This window comes from Penicillium alfredii, assembly GCF_028826965.1.
Source record: "Penicillium alfredii strain IBT 34128 chromosome Unknown utg000009l_segment0_segment0, whole genome shotgun sequence".
Classification (NCBI taxonomy): Eukaryota; Fungi; Ascomycota; class Eurotiomycetes; order Eurotiales; family Aspergillaceae; genus Penicillium; species Penicillium alfredii.
The window spans coordinates 165,847-186,080 of record NW_026622706.1 but is presented as its reverse complement, the minus strand read 5'-3'; the positions used below and the strand labels follow the sequence as shown (position 1 = coordinate 186,080).

General features: G+C 49.9%; 9 protein-coding genes across 9 annotated transcripts; 5 read left to right on the top strand and 4 right to left on the bottom strand.

The window, feature by feature from the left end:
* Window positions 1-2,123: 2,123 nt before the first annotated feature.
* NUU61_005979 (uncharacterized protein) lies at window positions 2,124-4,729 on the top strand (the record flags this gene model as incomplete). The annotated part of the gene is made up of 6 exons (XM_056656507.1): window positions 2,124-2,228; window positions 2,311-2,689; window positions 2,745-3,166; window positions 3,232-3,441; window positions 3,509-3,678; window positions 3,748-4,729. 6 exons carry the CDS (start codon window positions 2,124-2,126, stop codon window positions 4,727-4,729), a joined length of 2,268 nt encoding a protein of 755 aa, XP_056509307.1.
* A 101-nt stretch (window positions 4,730-4,830) lies between these two features.
* Window positions 4,831-6,895, bottom strand: NUU61_005978 (GMC family oxidoreductase; the record flags this gene model as incomplete). The annotated part of the gene is made up of 5 exons (XM_056656506.1): window positions 4,831-4,880; window positions 4,933-5,431; window positions 5,493-6,366; window positions 6,421-6,450; window positions 6,507-6,895. 5 exons carry the CDS (start codon window positions 6,893-6,895, stop codon window positions 4,831-4,833), a joined length of 1,842 nt encoding a protein of 613 aa, XP_056509306.1.
* A 313-nt stretch (window positions 6,896-7,208) lies between these two features.
* On the top strand, window positions 7,209-7,729 carry NUU61_005977 (uncharacterized protein; the record flags this gene model as incomplete). The annotated part of the gene is made up of 2 exons (XM_056656505.1): window positions 7,209-7,472; window positions 7,544-7,729. The coding sequence occupies 2 exons, from the start codon at window positions 7,209-7,211 to the stop codon at window positions 7,727-7,729; spliced, it is 450 nt and encodes a 149-aa protein (XP_056509305.1).
* A 650-nt stretch (window positions 7,730-8,379) lies between these two features.
* Window positions 8,380-8,981, top strand: NUU61_005976 (uncharacterized protein; the record flags this gene model as incomplete). The annotated part of the gene is made up of 2 exons (XM_056656504.1): window positions 8,380-8,781; window positions 8,844-8,981. The coding sequence occupies 2 exons, from the start codon at window positions 8,380-8,382 to the stop codon at window positions 8,979-8,981; spliced, it is 540 nt and encodes a 179-aa protein (XP_056509304.1).
* Window positions 8,982-9,111: 130 nt separating this feature from the next.
* NUU61_005975 (aminotransferase class IV) lies at window positions 9,112-10,093 on the bottom strand (the record flags this gene model as incomplete). Its single annotated transcript, XM_056656503.1, has 2 exons — window positions 9,112-9,850; window positions 9,894-10,093. 2 exons carry the CDS (start codon window positions 10,091-10,093, stop codon window positions 9,112-9,114), a joined length of 939 nt encoding a protein of 312 aa, XP_056509303.1.
* Window positions 10,094-11,628: 1,535 nt separating this feature from the next.
* On the top strand, window positions 11,629-13,332 carry NUU61_005974 (sugar porter family MFS transporter; the record flags this gene model as incomplete). The annotated part of the gene is made up of 4 exons (XM_056656502.1): window positions 11,629-11,731; window positions 11,807-12,382; window positions 12,445-12,947; window positions 13,006-13,332. The coding sequence occupies 4 exons, from the start codon at window positions 11,629-11,631 to the stop codon at window positions 13,330-13,332; spliced, it is 1,509 nt and encodes a 502-aa protein (XP_056509302.1).
* Window positions 13,333-13,855: 523 nt separating this feature from the next.
* On the top strand, window positions 13,856-14,682 carry NUU61_005973 (sugar O-acetyltransferase; the record flags this gene model as incomplete). The annotated part of the gene is made up of 3 exons (XM_056656501.1): window positions 13,856-13,956; window positions 14,019-14,255; window positions 14,328-14,682. The coding sequence occupies 3 exons, from the start codon at window positions 13,856-13,858 to the stop codon at window positions 14,680-14,682; spliced, it is 693 nt and encodes a 230-aa protein (XP_056509301.1).
* Window positions 14,683-15,119: 437 nt separating this feature from the next.
* NUU61_005972 (C-3 sterol dehydrogenase/C-4 decarboxylase) lies at window positions 15,120-16,418 on the bottom strand (the record flags this gene model as incomplete). Its single annotated transcript, XM_056656500.1, has 2 exons — window positions 15,120-15,782; window positions 15,843-16,418. The coding sequence occupies 2 exons, from the start codon at window positions 16,416-16,418 to the stop codon at window positions 15,120-15,122; spliced, it is 1,239 nt and encodes a 412-aa protein (XP_056509300.1).
* A 1,076-nt stretch (window positions 16,419-17,494) lies between these two features.
* NUU61_005971 (Dabb family protein) lies at window positions 17,495-17,797 on the bottom strand (the record flags this gene model as incomplete). The annotated part of the gene is made up of 2 exons (XM_056656499.1): window positions 17,495-17,727; window positions 17,779-17,797. The coding sequence occupies 2 exons, from the start codon at window positions 17,795-17,797 to the stop codon at window positions 17,495-17,497; spliced, it is 252 nt and encodes an 83-aa protein (XP_056509299.1).
* Between the last annotated feature and the right edge of the window lie 2,437 nt (window positions 17,798-20,234).

Here is a 20,234-nt window from a genome sequence, read left to right as displayed (position 1 = left end):
AGACACAGGACAACAGCCCCTCGATGGCTTCGAGTCTGGACCCGGGTACTTTCTATCTGGACTGTACTTTTGTCAATTCAACTTATCCCTGTCTTCGCGCCCCTCTGTTTCATAACACCGCACCTATTTGCAGAACCCTCAGGAAGATCGCATATGTCTGACGTGCAATGGATGTCCCATGTACGCCCCCGCCCCCGGCTGCAATGGGCCGCAGATTCCCCGAATCCCTTCATGCCGTGGGGATCTCATTCCAAAGTTTATGATATGAAATGAAATGAAGAAAAAGCAAAGAATTAAATTAAATTAAAAATCAAAATCAAAATTAACATGGGCCTTCTCATGCAATAATGCAATAAAGACTTAGGTTTGGAATTGGGGTAGATCGGGTGCCATGAAGTATACCTCGAGAACCACAATGAAGACTGACGGATATGTCTACTATCCTGGTTGCGAGTTGCTAGTTTCTACTTTCTACTGTCTACGCGATTCCTCCTCGCAAGTGTCACACACCAGCCCTTGTCCCACGCGAGGACGAACAGACTCGTCCCCGGTCCCTTACTGAGTGATGCATACCTCCCCTACTGTGTCTCTCGCCTTATCATTGGAATGAGAAAATAGCACCGCTGGGGCAGTGTCGATCGGGACTAGGGTGTACAGGATTTAGCCGGTCCTTTCTTTTTTTTTTTTCTTTTGCTTTTTTTTTTCTTCTTCCCCACGTCTCTGTTGCCCCTCTCTGAGAAGTACGAAGATCCTCTCCCTTGCGGGAAGGGGATATCGTGAGAGCACCCCAAAACACCAAGGCGGCGCCCACAGATGTATGGCTATATGCTATATGCCTCATGGAATTATCAACCCGGTGCGATTCCACTGGATCCATGGATCGTCTCCACCGTTTTCTTCATCCCCTGGGTCTGCGGGATTCCCGTCACCTGATGCCCGGGTGATTGACTTCATGGCTCAACTCAATGAACTTCCGTGAGATCCTGGTGGATTTGCAGGATGACGGGCTTGCTGGATCACGGTGGCTTACATTCCCCCGCGTCAGGAGAGAGATCGTCGCCCCCCCCCCAAGTTAGTCATGCTGCACCCCGGATGGCACTGGTAAAACACGCTGATTCACATCTTCAAGGATGTCAAACTCGACCAAGAGCATTATCTCCCTAGCAAATGATCCATGGTGACGGAATGACAGAATATGATCTACTCTCCCAAATTTGAGTCGAGGGAAACACGGTGTGCTGCTTATCCATCATGGCCTTCCCCCCATTATAACTGGCTGCTTGAGGGTGACTGGGGGGGATGTAGATACTCCCCGAGTAAACTTTATGCTTGTCCGTCTCCAAAAATGCCCCCCAATCATCATTTCCTGGGGGAGGCCACCTGCATGGATCTGCTTTCCTGTCTGTGGAGATAGTGGGCCATGCCCGTCGAATGCTTGGGAGTACAATTGTCGGGACCCGCATAGGCGAGTCAGGTCCATGATCAGAGTCAATTACGTACTCCGATAGGGAGTTGGCTCAAATGCCCAGGCTGTGTATATCCTTTCCTGTGTCTCGGTAGTACCATCATCCTTCGACCAGACAGACATGGTTCCCCGTTGGAAGCAAAACGTGCAATTTGGAGAAGCCGAAAAATCGACCCATTCGCTTCAAACATGCGTTGTCCGGTATCTCTGGCTTCTTAATGACAAGACAAAAACCAAAAACTTGGTAGATTCGGCTGATGTGGTCGGAAACATATATCCAACAGCCGTGATCTTCACAATACAAAATATGGGCATCAAGCCATGAACTTTGACTTTGGGCGACAACATGAAATTGTTGCCCAGAGTTCAAAACACACTGAAAACTCCAGTCGCAGACTATGCGATGCCCATGGTCACCTGCATGAATTTACTGGGAATCCAAAGGTTGGTGGGGAGGACGCGGGGAAGACATGATAAAATTGACACCTGAATGCCCCAGGCAATAAGGCCTGAGGTCACCATCAGCTCTGCTTTGTAATCCCAAATCGAGTTGCGCAAGGCAACCCATTCGTTCTCTTCAGTCTCAAAGCCAAGGATTCCATTGCGGAATAAATGAAAGGGACACCCGCCGGTTGTTCCAAGTGGCATAACCCGCCAGATGCCCCCAACAGAGCCGGTAGATGACCCAGGTGTCAGGCGCAAGCGGACAGGCCGAAAGTATACGTCGCGAGCCTGCGAGGAATGCCGACGCCGACGAGCGAAGGTAAGTATACACTGGGTGAATCCATATCCACTGATTGATATATTCCAATCACAATATCAGAATGCACCTGACGTGTATACAGTGTGATGGCGCACGGCCATCGTGTGCTCGCTGCCTCGATCGAGGTGTGCGCTGCCAGTATTCCACCGCGGAGGATGGGCGTCAGCCTGCTCCCAAGTCGTATGTAGTCATGCTGCGCAATCGCATCGAACTTCTGGAACGCGTACTGCATTCTCATGGGATTGATATCGATGCATCAATTGCCCAAGTCTTGGCCGAGAGTGGCACCCCGGAGCAAGAAGCGCTTTCTTCGTGTGGAAATGGGTGCAGCGTGGACGATCTGTGTCTGCCTTTTGATGGGGCCCTGACTCTGGATGAGTCCTTAAACTTCGATCAGGATGGCGAGGTGCGGTACTTTGGGCCGACTAGTGGACGTCTGCTGTTCCGGTCTGATGCCAATGGTAAGGCATTTATGCGGTGCCTTCTAAATATCAAGTGATGCTGACACTTTCTCAGACTCTTCTCCCAACGATGATGCATATCAGAATGATACATCATGCCTGGCAGAAGAATGCAGAAAAAAGCTCAACCAGAACCAGAGCCTTGCCGAAGGAGATCTGGTGTCAGAGGAGCTTCAGTCCCATTTAATCGATCTGTACTTCGAGTGGGAGGGGCCGTGGTTGCAAGTCGTGAATGAGAAGCTGTTCCGCGAAAGCATGGCAAATTGCGGCCGATACTTTAGCCCACTGTTGCTGAGCAGCATTCTCGCATTGGGCTCGCGGTATTGTGATCGCGTCGAAGTGCGATCGGATCCCAATGACCCGAACACGGCCGGCAAGATGTTTATTGAGCAAGCCGAGCGATTGGTTCAGAATGATCTCAGGTGGCCGAAAATCACTACCATCCAGTCACTCGCCATCATGGGCATGGTGTATATCGTACGTTGAACACCATGGCTGGGTGTCGCATAGACATGCAAAATGGCTGACTCGACTGCTTTTAGGCAATGGGATCCGACGCTGCAGGCTGGCTCTACCAGGGCTCAGCCAATCGCTTGGCCTTGGATATGGGACTGAATATGGACCCGGCTGTTCTTGCAGGGTCGGTCTCTCTTTCGTCAATCGAGATTGAGCTGCGAAGACAGATTTATTGGGCGTTATACTGCCATGACAAGCTATCTGCAAGCTATACAGGCAGGGTCTGTACGCTCCTGGTATGTTTTTGGTCATTAATATTCCCCAGCATTTTTTATTTTTTGGCTCATCTAGCCTTTCACACAGGATTCTCAAGGCGTAGTGAACAAACCATATCCCCAATGTGCAGAGGATCTTCATCTTCCCGCGACAAATGGAGAACCTCGCGCCGCCTCCCGGAAACAGAAAGACGTGGTGTATTTGCACCGGGCGATGATTGATCTCTGTCGCATCTTCGAAAAAGTCCTTACTTCCCTGTGAGTGACTATCATGTCTTGTTCATTTATTTATTTTTAGACATATCTATGGAATCTAATCCCCACCAGATGGTCCCCCAAACCCCTTATCCACCCCCAGCAGCGCTTTGCATTCTTCCATTCCGTCGTCCTCGAACTAAAAACATGGTACTACGACCTCTGCCCCGAACTCAAGACCGACCGACCAACAGGTCCCTCACGCTTTCCCCACGCCTACACATTGTGCATGGTCTATCACACAGTCCACATCCTGCTGTGCGTACCATTCCTCAACAAGGCTAGCATGCAAGATCATCGAGAAAACACCCCAAACCAACAACAGCCAACACCCGACGACTCCCTGACACACAAAGCCCTCACGATCTGCAGCTCTTCAACGCGCGCAATGTGCATTGTCGCCCAGAAGTACCGCCAGACTTTTGGCAGTTTCAAACTCAGTCCGATCACTGCGACGCACTGCACGCTCTCTGCGGCTCTGATCATTATGGAACGTTGTTCTCTGGATCCCAACGCCAGCCCTGGATGTGGGGATGAAGGTTCCCGCGGCCCATCTCCGCAGGCGGCTGTCGGGCTTTGTCTTCAGGTCCTGCGGGAATTGTCTACTTCGTGGAATATTGCTAAGCGCATTGGCCGGAATCTTGAAAAACTTTATTGCCAGCGTCTGAAATGCGATCTTGATCACGTCCCGCGCCCCCCGACAGATTGCCCTGTTGCGAGGGAGACCCCGTTACAGCCTGCAGACGCCAACCCCTACCCTGAGTCTTTAGGACCAATACCCGAAATAAGCCTTGACTCTCTAGACCCCAAGCAATTGTCCATTCCAGATCCGAGTTCCATGTCTCCCAGTGCCACGACGGACTGGCTTGGTGCCAGTTCCTATAATGGCGTTCCTGGAGATCATGGAACTGGTGAGAATGAATTTCAGATTGCTGCCAACTCCGGTGAGCTTTTTGCAAACAACCTTGGTTTTGCATTCTCGCCAGACTGTCTTCCGAGTGATTACAATATGTTCGATACTCTGAACCAGATGTACTTGGAAGAGATGTGGTGAGATTGTGAAGCTAAAGTAGGCTATAACTGTTCAATAAAACCCAATTCATCAACTGCCTGGCCTTGTCCTTATATGAAATGAAGCAAACATCAAGAGCGTGTTCAAGGAGAAGGGGCGATAATATCGGCGGCGATTTTCTCGGCCAGCATATCTAAAGCTGTTAGCGAAGAGCATCCTTCCTCTTGGAGAGAAACAAGACATACAAACTGTCGATTGAGGGTGACCAGGGGGTAAAATGGGGAATGCACTGGCGTCGACCACTCGCAAGCCTGTGACGCCAAAGACTCTAGCACGGTTGTCGACAACAGCCATCGTGTCGTTCTGAACTCCCATTTTGCATGTGCAGGCGGCATGGTAGATTGTCATCACAGTTTTCTTGATGTTACTTAGAATTTCCTCGTCCGTTTGAACCTTGGCTCCGGGGAAATATTCTGGTCCTATGATCACCGGAGTCATAGCCTTGCTTTGGAATGTTGCTCGGATGCGCTTATAAGCCGCGATTGCTAAACGCTGGTCTGTCTCGCTGCCCAGCCAGTTTGGATTGATCACTGGTGCATCCGCCATATCAGCCGAGCGAATACTGACATTGCCCCGTGAGGTCGGGGCAACGAGACTTCCCAGAATAGTCGCGTATTGCCCAGGCCACGGTTGCTGCATGTATGGATCCGAGAAGTTTCCGACAAATGCAGATGCCGCGATATACTTCCAGATTCGCGCATTAGTGGCCAAATCATAACAATCAGGTTATGATGATCCCACTCACCTCGACTTCGGGCCAGTCATCGGGGAACCACATCAAATCCTGCTGATCTTGAGATGATAACCCAGAGCGATAGTCTGGTGGAAGCTTTTCAAAGGCGATATAATCAGTTGATGGGTTTGTCAACACCCCATTGCTGATTGTCGTCCATGCTGCGAGTTGGTAGGCATAGTACCATGCACTCGTCGAAAGCAGAGTGAACGTGTCCACAGCCACTCGGTATGACGGTCCGAAGAACACATGGTCCCACATGTTCTGACCAACTCCACGCAAATTTGCAACCACGTTGATTCCATATTGTCGCAGGATTTCGGCTGCGCCAATGCCAGACACCATCAGCAACTGTGGCGATTGAAAGGCTCCCGCGGAAATGATCACTTCTCGCTTAGCCATCAGATTGAATATGTTGTTCTGCTGGGCCACAACGCCAATTGCACGTTTCTGGTCGTTGAACAGAATCTGTTTTGCCAACGTCGTTTGGTAAATAGACAGAGTTTCAAAGCCCAAAGAACCTCGAAGGAACGCTGACTCGGAGCTGCTCCTGGTCTCGTCCGTTGGCTGGATTGTCATTGCACTGAACTGGTGGCCCATGAGAGATCCACTATTGAAGTCCTGTGCCTCATGGATCCCAATCTCTTGGAAACCCTGCTTTGCCCAGGTGGAGAATGGCATGGCGTACTTCGGGTAAGACACTTGCAACGGGCGGCCTGTTGCATCAAATGCAAATTCATTATAGCGTGCAGTGGCATTACCAAAACGATAGCCGGTGGGAGGCGTAAATGAGACAGTCTTCTTGAAGTAAGGGAGAGTGTTCTCAAACAGATAACTGGGATCATCAACAAGGTCGGCCCATCGTTTCATCGACTCTTTTGACGGCCTGCTCGACATTGTCAGTGACATCAATCAAAAGAGACCAAGGGATATTCCTAACCGTTGGTAGATCATGAAATTGGTAGCTGACCTAAATTTTATGAGTTAGTCGGCATATCTCCCCCATCAAGGTTGTCATATTCATACGATCCGCCCAGGCATTTCCCTCGTGGATAGTGAATGTCACGATAATCTGCCCCAGGCACACCGTGGACGACAAATCCCCAATCAACCGAGGTTGCAGCGCGAATGTCGGCACCGGCTCCAAGGCTGGCAGCCCCTGGGATCCGGGTGAATGGGCGGATCACCTCGTAGTATCCACCTGCTTCGATCACAGCAACCTGGAACCGCTGTTGAGCCAGGCGTGCGGCGATTGTCAGTCCTGCGGTACCACCACCGACCACGATATAGTCAAAGGTTGCACTCTCTGCGGCTCGGTAGGGGGAGTCGCCCGATAGGTGATCGGCAGGACATGAAGAGGAGGGAAGGGCCACACCCACAGCCGCTATCAATAGGAGGATGATTAGTCGCAACATTCGAGCAATGGCCTGTGAGATTGCAGTTGATAGAAGAAAATGATCAGCGACGACTGTGTAGAAGACATGTCGTTTTACACCCCCACGGCACCTGCCCTCGGTGGTTAACATGATGACGGGGGAAACAACGATAGAGCATCAAACATAAGTAGGAACGAGTTTGCTTGCGATGCATCAATTCATCTCTCAACAGCATTTGCTCAATTCACTAGTCCACCTTTCACTTTCTCCTCTCCTCAACCACTCCCGTTCACATCTTCCACCCACATCTCTCATCTCCCAGCTCTCATATCTCAGCTCCCCAAATCGCACCATGTCGATCAACCCCTTCTTCAAAGGATTCCCTGGGTTCGATCATGACCCAACTGCTGGCGTTTGCGCTGAATTCCAGCGTATCAGCCAGCACCGGAAGTGGAAGCAGGGCTCCAAGAAGTGGAGAAAGAACTGGGATGCCTGCATAACCGCCGAGTACGACCGGCTCATTGGAATTCGCGTCACCAGCCTCGCGACCTGGCAGCAGATCTGCAAGAAGCTCGGCCTGAAGGGACTGTTCACTTCCATTACCAAGTGCAAGAAGGTAACATGGTTATATCTTGATTCCGAGACTGATGAGCTCCAAGACTGACTTCACTACTTAAACTACTTCAGGCACTCTGCCGAGTTCATGTCAACTTGGTTGATCTTCTCGACTGCTGGGAAGGAGAACAAGGCCCCCAGATCTTCCGTACTCTCTCTGCCTTGAGAAACTACACCAAGCGTACCAACCGATTCTTCAACAAGAAGGCTGCCAAGCAGGACCCGGTCCTGAGAATTCTACTGAGAGAGCTTCTGTGAAGACATATCGAACGAGATGCAAATATGACCCTCGTTGTGGCCATACTGTTTGAGAATTCGGGGAATTATGCTATCTGAAAAGCTGTACTCTACCGGATTGTGTTTTACTTTTGATCGAGAATGAAAAACTGAATCAAGTTGCCATCCTTTTCCATGAGTATACATATCTGTAGGCACCTGTGGCGATCTCTCACTTGAATCTCTCTTTTTTATTCTCTCTCTATCATCTCTCTCTTCTTTTGTTTTTGGTCTTGCTTATTTTTTATTCCCTCTCTTAGTTTATTGGATACTTGGCGGCTTTTTCGTTCGCAGTCAGCATCGGTGGTCTGTTCTCTACCATCATGACCACCATGTCGTATCTATTGAAAGCTGGAGGGAGCAGTGCGGTTGTGTGGTGTTGGCTGATTTCTGGTGCTGGCTGCATGCGCATTGCCGTGAGTATTTGGAGTTTTTAGGGCTCGGGAGACAACATACTAACTCGGTGGATAGTGCTCGGTCGCCGAATTGGTTTCTGCGTACCCAATGTCGGGTGGACTGTAAGGTGCTGCTCCCATCCATTTGCTTTACACGTCCAATCGATTTACTGGTACTTTACTATCTCGCGACTGGCGCCCGACTCGTGGATCCCCATCCATTAGTTGGTAAGAAAAATGACCTGCTTCGTGAGCAATGGTCATCTGCTAATTTTGACCAACACTACTGTCAGGGTCATGGCCGCTTTGACGGTCATCACGGGCGCAGTCAACTCTTTGTCAACCTACTGGATGGAGAAGATGACCAAGTTCTATGTCATCTTCCATGTCTGCGTGCTGGTTTCCTGTGCCGTCGCCCTCCTGGCTCTGACCCAGGACAAGCACGACGCCGAGTACGTGTTCACCCACGTCGAAAACTCCAGCAGATGGACTTCTATTGGCTTCAGCTGGCTGTTTGGTTTCTTGTCTGCCAGCTGGACCATGACCGACTACGACGCAACGGCGCACATCGAGGAACTGAGCGACCCCGAACGCAAGGCTCCTGGGCCATCTCCCTCGCCATGCTGTTCACCTATCTCGGTGGGTTCTTGTTCAACATCCTGCTCTGATTCTGCATGGGCGACCCCAGCGAGATTTTTCAGTCTCCGATGAAACAGCCCGTCGCGCAGATCTTCTATAACAGTCTTGGCAAGGGAGGTAGAATGTTCTTCACGATTGCGGCTATCACAAGGATGATCCTGTCATCGTATGTCTCAAACGCCGACGATGTACATAACTGACTATCTTGACGCAATGAATATAGCCTGTCTCGCACTTTTCAACATTTTCAACGTATTTCTTTTCTCATGAGTATCTCTCAAACCAGCTCAAATACATTGACCCCAGCGCGACACCTTCTCGATACTCGGCCTATACACTGCCACCTTGCGCCTCATAATCAATCTCGAAGCCGTAGCCCGGATCATAATGCATAGCCCAGTACCCGTCCCAAATTGTCTTGGTGATAGGACCAATTTGACCTCCGTTCACAGGGCGGCCATCCAACGACGTGATGGGCATGATACCTCCAGCCGTGGTGCTCATAAACACCTCGTCGCAGTGATACGCCATGTCAATGGGCACCCCCTCAACACGAGTATCCAGTCCGTCGGATTGAGCAACGTCAATCACACTCCTGCGCGTGATGCCCTCCAGCACACCGCGATCAGGCGTACAGAGCACCCCATCTTTGACCAGAACAATATTGAACCCGGATCCCTCGGTAAGATTGCCATCCCCGTCCGTGAGAATCGGGTACGAGGCGCCACGATCGGCTGCCTCGAAAAGCCCGCGTACCAGGTCGCCCCATTGCAGGTTCTTGACTCTGGGATCCATTGCGCTGGGAGGTATACGGTGCACAGTACGTGCGATTACAGCGTGGCCTCCGACAAGCTGTTCCTCCGGCTCCATGACCCAGACATACGACTGAATGAACATGTAGAGCTTGTTGACGATTTCCTCGGGCTTGCTACGTCCGACGCCCTTCAGGCCCCGTGTCACGATCAGCTCGACGAAAGCGTCGCGGATGCCGCTCTTGGCTACCATGTCCACTAGGATTCGTTTGACTTTCTCGCGGGGCAGAGGCAGGTTTAGTCGCAGTTTCGTGCAGCTGGCTGTTAGTCGGTCAAAGGTGGTCGTCTAGTCGGAAGAACCGGCCGTCCCAGACGGAGGGGACATCGTAGGTCAGGTCGCTGTGCATGAAGCCTTGGTCGAGAAGTGGGATGCGTGCTTTGGCGAGAGGGACAAGCTCGCCTTCTACCCAGGCTACTCCCTTGGCGAAGGGGTTGTTGCTGGATTCCAGGACGGTCTGGCGGGCATGGTAGCCGGCGAACACCTGTTGCATGGTGGCCATGACGAGATTGAGGGAGATTTCGACGAAAAAGAAGAGAATAAGCCCTCATGGCCTCGGCTTAAGTAGATTCGTGCGGGGACTCGCTGTGTTCCATGGTTAGTACTCTGTGGTACTTGATTAGCATGGATTCCCTGGTTCGATCACCAAATATAGGAAGAGAGACACAGACGTCTTCCCATGAACTGCGAGGGAAGGATATGCGGCCCTCGACTACCTCACCAGCCATCAAGGGGAGATTGGGGTCTTGACTGGATAATACAAAGCTGCTCGCCGGGAGCATAGTGTTTATCACTTTAGGGCCTTTTTGTAGAAACCGTACCGACTGCCTAATGGGGTAAATAGCATATGGGCATGTCTATAAAAAGGATCTTTGCTGAATGCCTAGGCAGCTTAGTGGAATAATTTTGATTCGAAGGCCGGGCAAAATATAACTACTCAGCAGACATGCATATTCAAATGTGGAGGAGCGATGTCAAGACATGATGCAACACTGACTCGTCCACGAAATATACTAGACAGGGCCGTTTCTATTCTGTTGGTTCCATGGTTCAATGTGTCATAAATGGTTTCTCTTCCATCTGACCGTGTGAGGCAAGGCAGACAGTGTATATAGTAGCAAGAGTTGGCGCGATCCATTTAGGAGACAGGAAAACATTAGATAGTTGGTAATGATACACCTGTTAGAGAAAATGACTCGAATAGAAAAATGACTCAAATAATTGTTAGAAAGAGAATCAGAATCAGAATAATGCAATGATATCAAAATAAAGTAGAATGAGATCAGTACAGTTAAAGGAGACAAAAAGAGTAAAAAGAACCTTGGCGACTCCATTCGAGCTGAAGATGTATAATGCTCACACATACCTAGGCAGCGCTCTGGTTGCGGGATTATCATGCCGATGACGAGTATACTATCCGAATGAAACTAGATCTCCCTGCCGTGTGGACTTCGGTGGAGCAACTAGGATCCAGGCCGTCAATCCTGCACGTTTCCTAGTAGTAAAAACCTGACGTCGAATGATATGAACCTTGAAATGGAAACGTGGTCAGTATGGAAAGAGCTAGCCCATTCATCATTCGGCTATTTATTACGTGCTCTTCTATTTCTTCTATCTCTTACATCTCGGAGACACCACAAGGCACTAACAGCCGATCGACCCGATAGGCGACCGGCTACAACAATCTGGGGCAGTGGGTCCCCCCTTGGCATGCGGAGAAAGCACCTGCGATCTGATCACAAGGTAAGGGATTGTCCAGCTGAAGAAATGAAGGGCGAATTACTGGCACAACCGAAATACTATGTATCAATAACCATGTGGCCGGAGAAAGACTTTACAGTTTGGTATGCCGCAGGGGCCCTGTGAAGAGTCGGCTGTGATAGGCAGATGCCTCGCCCCATGGCGTGCTATGGCGTATCCGCGGCCTGAGGTTGCGTGCTGGATCTGACGGGACTTGTCATATACACATGGCACTCGTGGAATCTGGTCTGCTGTGTTGCTTCATTTTCGAGTCCGTGTCCTACGTCCTGTGTAGCCATGCGCCTCCCAGGAAATACGCTCGGTGCCTTCCGGGCATATTTCTTTGGGTTCTTCGTCTGTACCGCGGGTTTTCTCTTTGGGTATGACACGGGGATCGTCGGTAAGATGGAAGAGCATTTTGAAGTGTCGACAGACACCAAATCATACGAGCCGTGCTGAGAAGAAACTCATCTAGGTGGCATCCTTACCTTCGACTCGTACAAGCATGACTTCGGCTACACCGACAAAACCACCGTCAGTGCGGTGATGGTCAGTCTGCAGAATGTGGGCGCGTTCATCGCCGCACTGGGCATCTTCCCGATCTCGATGCGCTTCGGGCGCAAAAAGACCATCCAAGCATCTATGACCCTGTTTTGTCTTGGAGTTATCCTGCAGGTCGTCCCATCGCATTCACTGGTCTGTTTCTATATTGGTCGCGTGGTTTCCGGCCTGGGTCTCGGCGGTGGCACGGCAGTAGTCCCGACATACAGTGCGGAGATGGCTCCCAAGGAGATCCGCGGGATGGTCGGCTCGGGCGTGCAGATGCTGTTTGCCCTGGGTGTGATGCTGAGCTACTGGATCGACTATGCCGTGGAAATTACCCTACCCGGCCAATCCAAGCAGTGGCAGATCCCCGTCGGGCTCCAGCTGGTTCCCGCCGCGGTGCTGGGCCTGGGTCTGTTCACTCAGCCCGAGAGTGTGCGCTGGCTGGCCAAGAATGATCGCTGGGAAGATGCATGGGAGAGTCTGAAGTGGATGCGCGCGAGCGATGGTAAGGCGGCAATATTCGAACGCCAGTACGACTCAGACAAAGACTAATTACAACTTCATCAGGCCCCGAAGTCAAGGCCGAATTTAACGAGATCCGAGCTGGCTTGGCTGAAGAGTTGCGGGCAACCCAAGGATTCACCAAGCGCGAGCTCCTGGAACCCGCCAACCGCTATCGGCTGATGCTCGGTATTGGCATGTTTATGGGCCAGCAGTGCACGGGCATGACGGCTCTGGCATACTTTGGGCCGCAGTTCTTCAAACTGATCGCCGGCAGTGATAACCAGCAGTCCTTGCTGATCACAGGTCTCTTTGGCGCCGAGAAATTCGTCACCGTCACCATCTACATCTTCTTCTTCTCGGAAATGTGGGGACGTAAACCTACGTTATGGGTATCTGCACTCTTGATGGCCGCGTGCTTCATTATCGTGACTGTCGTCAACCAAACCACGCCGAAGCCGAATGACAAGGCGACGCCTGCGGGCATTGCTACCGTGGCGATGATCTTCCTGACCAACTCAATTTACCAGTTCAGCTGGGGACCGCTGCCGTGGCCGTATACTTCAGAGGTGGGTGATTGTTCGATTGCTTGGGTATTCTATATGCTAGACACTAACATCTCAGCAGATCTTCCCCTCGCGAATCCGTGAGATTGGAACGTCCGCATCGGTCTCTACGCAGTGGTTGTTCAACTTTCTTTTCTCGCTCGTCACCCCATACATGATGGCCAGCTGGAGCAGCTACACGTTCCTCTTCTATGCCATTCTCGACATCATCATGGCCATTTTGGTCTGGTTCTTTGCGAAAGAAACCAAGGGCAAGAGTCTCGAGGAGATGGAGTCGATCTTCCACAGCAATGCCGCATTTGATGTTGACGCCGCACGAAGAGATGTCCTTAAGGATGATTTTGATGAAGTGAATGTCCACCATAAGACATCCGATGACCGCAGTTGAGAATACTGGGGGGCATCTTGAAATAACGCAATTCGAAGACTTGAGCTAGCGACCTTTGTAATGTCAGCAATCATTCAAAGTATACATGGCTGCGCCAGTATATATGCGTGTTTAATGATGCTCTACTGACTACCTTGAATGTAGATATTTTGCTGTAAATCTTCTTCGGTAGGCTGTGGAATTCCCCACGTGGTAATATGCTCGTCGGTTTATCTGAGCCTGGTTTTTTTGCACTTCCTCCAGTTTCCGGCTGTTTCCAGAGCCATGTATCTGTTCATCCATCGTTGGGGGTAAGCTGGAAAATCTCATGCAATGCCTCAGACAATGGGCTGGCCAAATTACTCAAAGAGGCAGGCGAGGCAGCGGGGCCCCGCCAACTCCGGGGAATCCTCGGCAGATCCTCAGGCAACGTGACAGGTCTACTCCACATAGTTCCTGGACTGCATCAATCTACTTTTGCCAGCTCATCCTTTCCTTTCCTTTTTTTTTCATTGTGCAATACCCAATACCACTGGCTATCACTATGGCTGCCACAGAGAAACGTCCCGAGATCATCGAGCTGGCCCGCGGATTAAAGGACGTGCCCATGTGCGAAGACTATGAGCGGATGATCTCCGGCATGATGTGAGTATAGTCAACAAAGTAGCAGCGAAGAAATGATTGTATTTATATGAATTACTCTACAGGTACAACCCGACTCTCCCGCAACTCGGGGAAGCGCGCCATCGCTGCCGTGGGCTGGCGGCCGACTACAACAATCTCGACACGAAGACGGTCCCGTATGACCAGATTGCTGACAAGCGTCTCGAGCTGCTCCGCAAGCTAGTGGGGAGAGCTGGTGATGGGACGTTTATCGAGCCGCCGTTTCTGCCGGATTACGGGTGCAATGTTATCATTGGAAGGGACTGCTTCATCAACTGGAAGTGAGTATCAAACTTGACTTGATCCATTCGGTACTGTATCACAGATCTATCCATGGATTCTGACATGTATAGTGTAACAATTCTGGACACCAGCCTGGTGGTCATCGGGGACCGCGTGCAGATCGGCACTGGCGTGGGCATCTTCACTGCGGGGCACGACACCAGCATCCTTTCGCGTCGTAATTCCGTTGAGTTCGGTCATCCCGTGTTCATCGAAGATGACTGCTGGATTGGAGGCAACGTGGTGATTCTTCCTGGCGTCCGAATCGGTCAGGGCTCAACCATCGGCGCTGGTTCGATCGTGACTAAGGACATCCCACCCTTTTCCGTTGCGGTGGGTTCGCCCTGCCGTGTGAGGAAAACCATTCCTTCAGCGGAAGAGGAGCAAAAGGACCCCAATAACCCGTATCGCAACCTCGTTCGGTAGGCACGCGAGAACTGGAGATCGAGAAGGAGGAAGAGCCGAGGTTCTGCCGAATGCTCGATTAGGAAAGCGCGATAGACGTATTTAGAAACAACGAATTTTTCCCTTATCTTCTTTTCTTCTCTTCGTTTTATGGAATATTCTACTCCATTATCGACCTCCACCACGCTACACTCTGACTCCGTTTGCCGTACAGGCAAGAGAGCCACTTCACTCACCTCGTGGTGGGAAGCTGTGATGGAAAGCAGAAGCAAGAATCAGGCCCAGGGCAGGTGGCACCTCGGTTTTTGTTCGGATGGCATTCGTGACAGTTCGTGTCAGTATGCGGACACCTATGATCCTCGGGTGCATTTACAATTCAAGAATCGGAGGGCAATTGCCTTGCATATTATTACAGTATAACATGGCCTTTTAAAAATCCGGTGTAGTTGACACGCTTCTTACAGAGCCTTCTTTCCCTCGGCGAGCCGTTTCTGTTCCACCACATATCCAACCGCCCGGGCAATACCTTCATCGACTGGCACGACGGGCAGGTATGCCAGACGAAACTTGGCCTTCTCCACGGAGAAGTAGCGGGTCATACACGAGTAGCGCACCATACGGCTCGTCAGACGCGGGGTTTTGCCGAAAAGCCCCATGACGGTCTCAGCCACGGCTCCAATAGAGCCAAGGAGGCCCTCGGGAAGCGCCCAGACCTGTTCCGGCTCAACAACGCGGTTGATCAGCGCCCACATGGCATGGGTAACGTCCCAGAAATAAACGGGAGAGTCGTTGGTGATGTTGAATGCCTCGCCGTCGACGCGCTCCATGTCCAGGGGCTCGCCCTGGCCGGACTCGTAGCGCGTGTAGGTCGACAGCAATCGGTGTCCGGCAAGCATGTGTGCATAGGCCACGTTGCCGACATAGGTGAAGTCGAACAGGTTGTCGTTGTCACCCAGCTGCATCCGCAGCACCGTCGGGGATGCCTGGGACCCGTGCTCCAGGATCTTATGTGTCATTGTCGTGTCTTTTTCGCCGTGGATGCCGGCCGGCCGGATGGCGGTCGTAACCATGCCATTGGGCGACTTGCGGTTGTACTGGAGGACAATTTCTTCGGCGTCGGCCTATTCCCAAAAATGTTAGTGGACTGAGCCGGTCAATTCCCAAACTCGATCAAAACGTACCTTGGTCTCGGAGTAGTACTCCAGCTGTCGGGGTCCCCGGACATACGGCCACTGCTCATTGACGTTGATCAGGTCGCTCTGAGTATCGTGCACCACAGAGCTGGAGCTCGTGTACACAAACGCCTTGCACTTGCCACCCCAATCACCGTGCTCGCCGCCCGCGACTTCCAGCAGTGTTTTAGTTCCCTTGACGTTGACCTTGTGCAGCAGCTGCTTATTCCCATCGAGTACAGACGGCGTGGCAGTGTGAATGACGAGCTCGGGCTTGACAGCGTTAAACACCTTCAACATCGACCTCACCGACGTGATGTCGCCGTCATAGTATTCGGCTCCCGGAAGACGGTTGTGAGAAGTGCGCAAATCTACCACCGACACCTTTGCCTTGTAAGTAGGGTAGCGAGAGGCCAGCGTTGGGAATTCGAATCGCGCATCGCCCTGCGGCTTGGGCAACGCAGCGCTGGGGTCCGTCTCCGAGGGGAAATTCAGCAGGTGATCGACAATGTGCCATCCCAGGAACCCGCAGCCTCCGACCACCAGCACATTCCCAAATTCCAACTTGCGCCCTTTTGCTGACATGGTTGTTTGGAAAGAACTAAACCGGGGGCGTGGGATGCAGGTGGATGGGCGAAAAGGGGAAATACTGGGGAAATTGAGGCCACGAGTCAGCTGACCCATCTTATCTTGTCGCCCCAGGCCGCGGTTTCATTGATGAGCAGTCCTTTACTCCGTATATATCTAGTTCTTCGTGATTAATTATATATTATTATTTAGATACTATCTTTGGTCTTATTTACAGTTCACCTTCGTGATAACCTATTTTATAAATAGGGGAGCTATTTCGGTACTAACCTATTCGGCGTATCCTTAACTAATATATCTTCGTGGGCACCTAACAGAATCCATCCGTGTAAGGCCTAGCGTAGCATCAGTAGGATTAAAGACAGGCCTAAGACTCGCAGCTACCCAGAGAAGTATCACCTTTAAGGACCAACTCACAGTGACCAGTTAGGTTCGCGTAATATAATACTTATAAACAAAATTACGAAAAGAGATAATAATAATAATAATAATAATAATAATGGCCTATAGGGTTATATAAATGAATACTAATGTATTCTAGCGCTCTGATTAGCTACGAGAATCAGAGGCTGATTGATTTTATTGCGGTTTTGAGAGATTTAGCGAATTTGGACGATTTCGATAAAGATGAAGGTCTACGGTGTCGATGCTTAAGGGGGTATATTAGGACTAGTGTTCTGCCAGCCTTTCTCCACCGCCTCCCTAACCGCCCGCAGCGGACCTATAGGTAGTAGATAGCTTCGCTTCTCTTCTTCTTCTCTCTCCAACAAACAAATTGATTCTCTCTCTCTTCTACTCCCTTTCCTCAGCAGTTCTACTCTCCCCAGTTTTCCCTAGTGCTCTCTGAGACCCTTTATGAGTGACAAAATGACGTGAATGCGATTTGTCGTCCGAAGCGGGCTTTTACCCACAAGCTTGTCCTCCTTCAAATGCACATATGTATTCATCGTCGGGGTGGACTGGAAAGTCGAATATGATGATGTCTTCTAGAAATGACGGGTATAGGAACGTGCTTGAAACCCTGGAAACCTCACATTATGATATCATCCTACTTCCGAGGTATAAACTGTAACTCACCATTTGTGCTCCTTGCAGCTTTGGTATTCATCTAGTGCTTGCCGATTCATATGATAACTGACGAGGGCAAACTCAAAGCCTTTGCTCCGTTGAATTGGATCTGTGATTGAAGGGCCGCCAACTAACAGCCGATTATCTTTGACACATTCCAAACTTTTGAGTGCCTTAAGCTCAGTTATGAAGGCGGATTTATGCTCTTCAGTAACTTCGGGTCGAAATTTGAGGAGTACTAAGATGTGTCAACTATAAATGTACTTCATATGATCTTGTGACATCTTACCTGTGTGCACAATCGTCATTTTGGCCTCTTCTTGTGCAGTTTCCACTTTCGACTATATCTGGAGTTTTGAAGTGCATATATGTGTGGTGGGATCTTGGGAAAGCCACTTCATATATATATATATATATATATATATTTCACAATTGCTAATGAAATAATGTGTTTCTGTCGATTCCCATCATATCTTTCAACAACTATTGGTATTAGTCTAATAGTAATCCTCAATTTCCTAAAAAAGTATGTGGAAGTATCTATCCTTTTGCGGGGTTACATTGCAGTAGGATATACATTGTACAGCACTTTTTGCTAAGTACCTTGACGTAAGTGGTGGCAAATCACAAATTATCAGTCAACCTGATGAGAGCCTAGCTAGTAGTGTATTGGCTATGCAGGCGCTTCGTCCGGCCGAAGCAAGAGTGACCCCAACGCCAGCCCTGGTTTCCCACTTGCTTCCGAAAGTAACCACCACACAAAAACTAAAATTTATTGTTGAATTCTAGGATATCTGTACACACTAGTACTGGGGACGTCTCATCTAGATCAATGGATTAGATGCTATCTCTGAAGACATAACTGGAGCGCCGTTGAAGTGGTCTCATCTCAGAGACCTGGTTTAGCGTGTTACAACACCGATAGTAGGAGGAACCTTCCTTTCCATGCAAAAAAATGCGAGGATGGAAACCTGGGGAAACTCACCTCTGATGGTAAAATACCATCTCTCAGCTCGACATTTATTGCTATTCGAGTATGTTATAGATCAGAATTGTCAATAGGAGTTGACAATTCCTGTGCATATCCTGATTTTTCCATTCGGGGCTACTATTATTCCAGCTACGTTCTTTACTGCAGATCCGTATGTTATAATATCCAGGCAAAAGTCAATGAGAGTAGAGGAAGGTAGTCTAATCACCGAACTGAAGTAATCGAGATTCACTACCAAAAACTGTTTCTAAGCATCTCGCGGCTGATATGCCAGGAAGCCTCGGCCGATAGCCATACTATGATCATGACCGTACCACACCGGTCCCTTTTGGCAATCAAGTCCCCTTTCTTCCCCCACAATCCACTCACCGCCCTTCCTGATCTGACTGTCGCTGTGCAGGGGCCAGTACTCAACCTGTAGCCATTTATTTATTTCCTCGATTCTGTCCATGAATGTGGCTGTCTTTCGTGTATTTAATTGACCTCGGTTATCTCTATGCGCGTCTTGAGATATAAAGCCTTCGTTTGTTATGAAGCGGGCAATGGTCACATGAGCTGACGGTGCAACATAGCGTGACTGAATTTTGGTACCAGTCTCAACTGTCATCTGGTATATATCCCGCCGGAGATGGTGATATGTGTACTTATCGTCTTTGAATGTGCGTTGTGAGCCTCTGAGTCCCTCACCTGCGGCAGGAACAAAACTTAGAGCCAGGCCAGAGGTATCGAAGCATATCAATGGCTTCACAAGTCGACTCCGGTTTTTGTAGGTGTGATTGACAATCTCGGAAAGATTTTGGTGAAGGGGCACAAAGATCCTTTCTATTTCAGCCTCAGTCAAGGAATGGGCAATCTCAAGAGCCGTCATATGTAGGTTCTCCCGAGGCAGAAACCAGAGAGCTATGCAGATAATATTAGCAAGTTCTTCTAAAAGAGGATGGGCTAAATAAGACATCTTACTAGGTGCAACTTTGCGGAGTTTTCCTTGAACCTGTTCAACTAGGTCTTGTACCGATGTTGGTGGGCGAGCCCAGATAATGGCGTTGTGCCTCGGATCTGTATAGCTGGGATCTCGAGCAGGCCCGTCGAGCTTCATCAATATGGGATCTAGACTCCATCCGGGGAAATTGGAGCTCAGTATATTAGTTCTTTGCTGGACATTTCTCGTGTGGCGATGAGAACTGTATAAAGCTTGAAGTTGGGCCTTAGAATAACGCGATTTCTCGATTAGCTGACATGGAAGCAACAAGTGAGAGGAAAGTCCTATACCGGGTCGCTACAGCACTCAGTTAGTGCTGAACGAAAAGGGTTGTCTAACTCGCCATTCCAAGCTATGGCTGAACGGGTTTTCTCAGCGGCCATCATAAAAAGCAAATGGGATGATAAAAGCAATATTGTGTCTGTAAATTGTCTCTTAACGCATAGAAAGTTTAATATTATTGAGTTCTGGCGGCCTGTATAAGGCATGCGCTATGCTTCAGGCCACCGCAACCCATTATTCGGCAACGACGATCGCAACGTCACCATGATGGTGCAATCCAGGGCCAGCTGATATGCCATATACCAGCTAATTGGCTCATGAATGCAGCACGAAGCTATTTCAAATAATCTGGCTCCAAGGGGCGCCTGACTTGAAGATGCATCAATTGATCTTCTACTTCTTGTCTTGGAAGGACACAGGAACACGCCGGTGACCTGGCCTGAAGACCCCCTCATGACGCGTTTTACATAGTAAATCGTTCTCAAGAAGGACA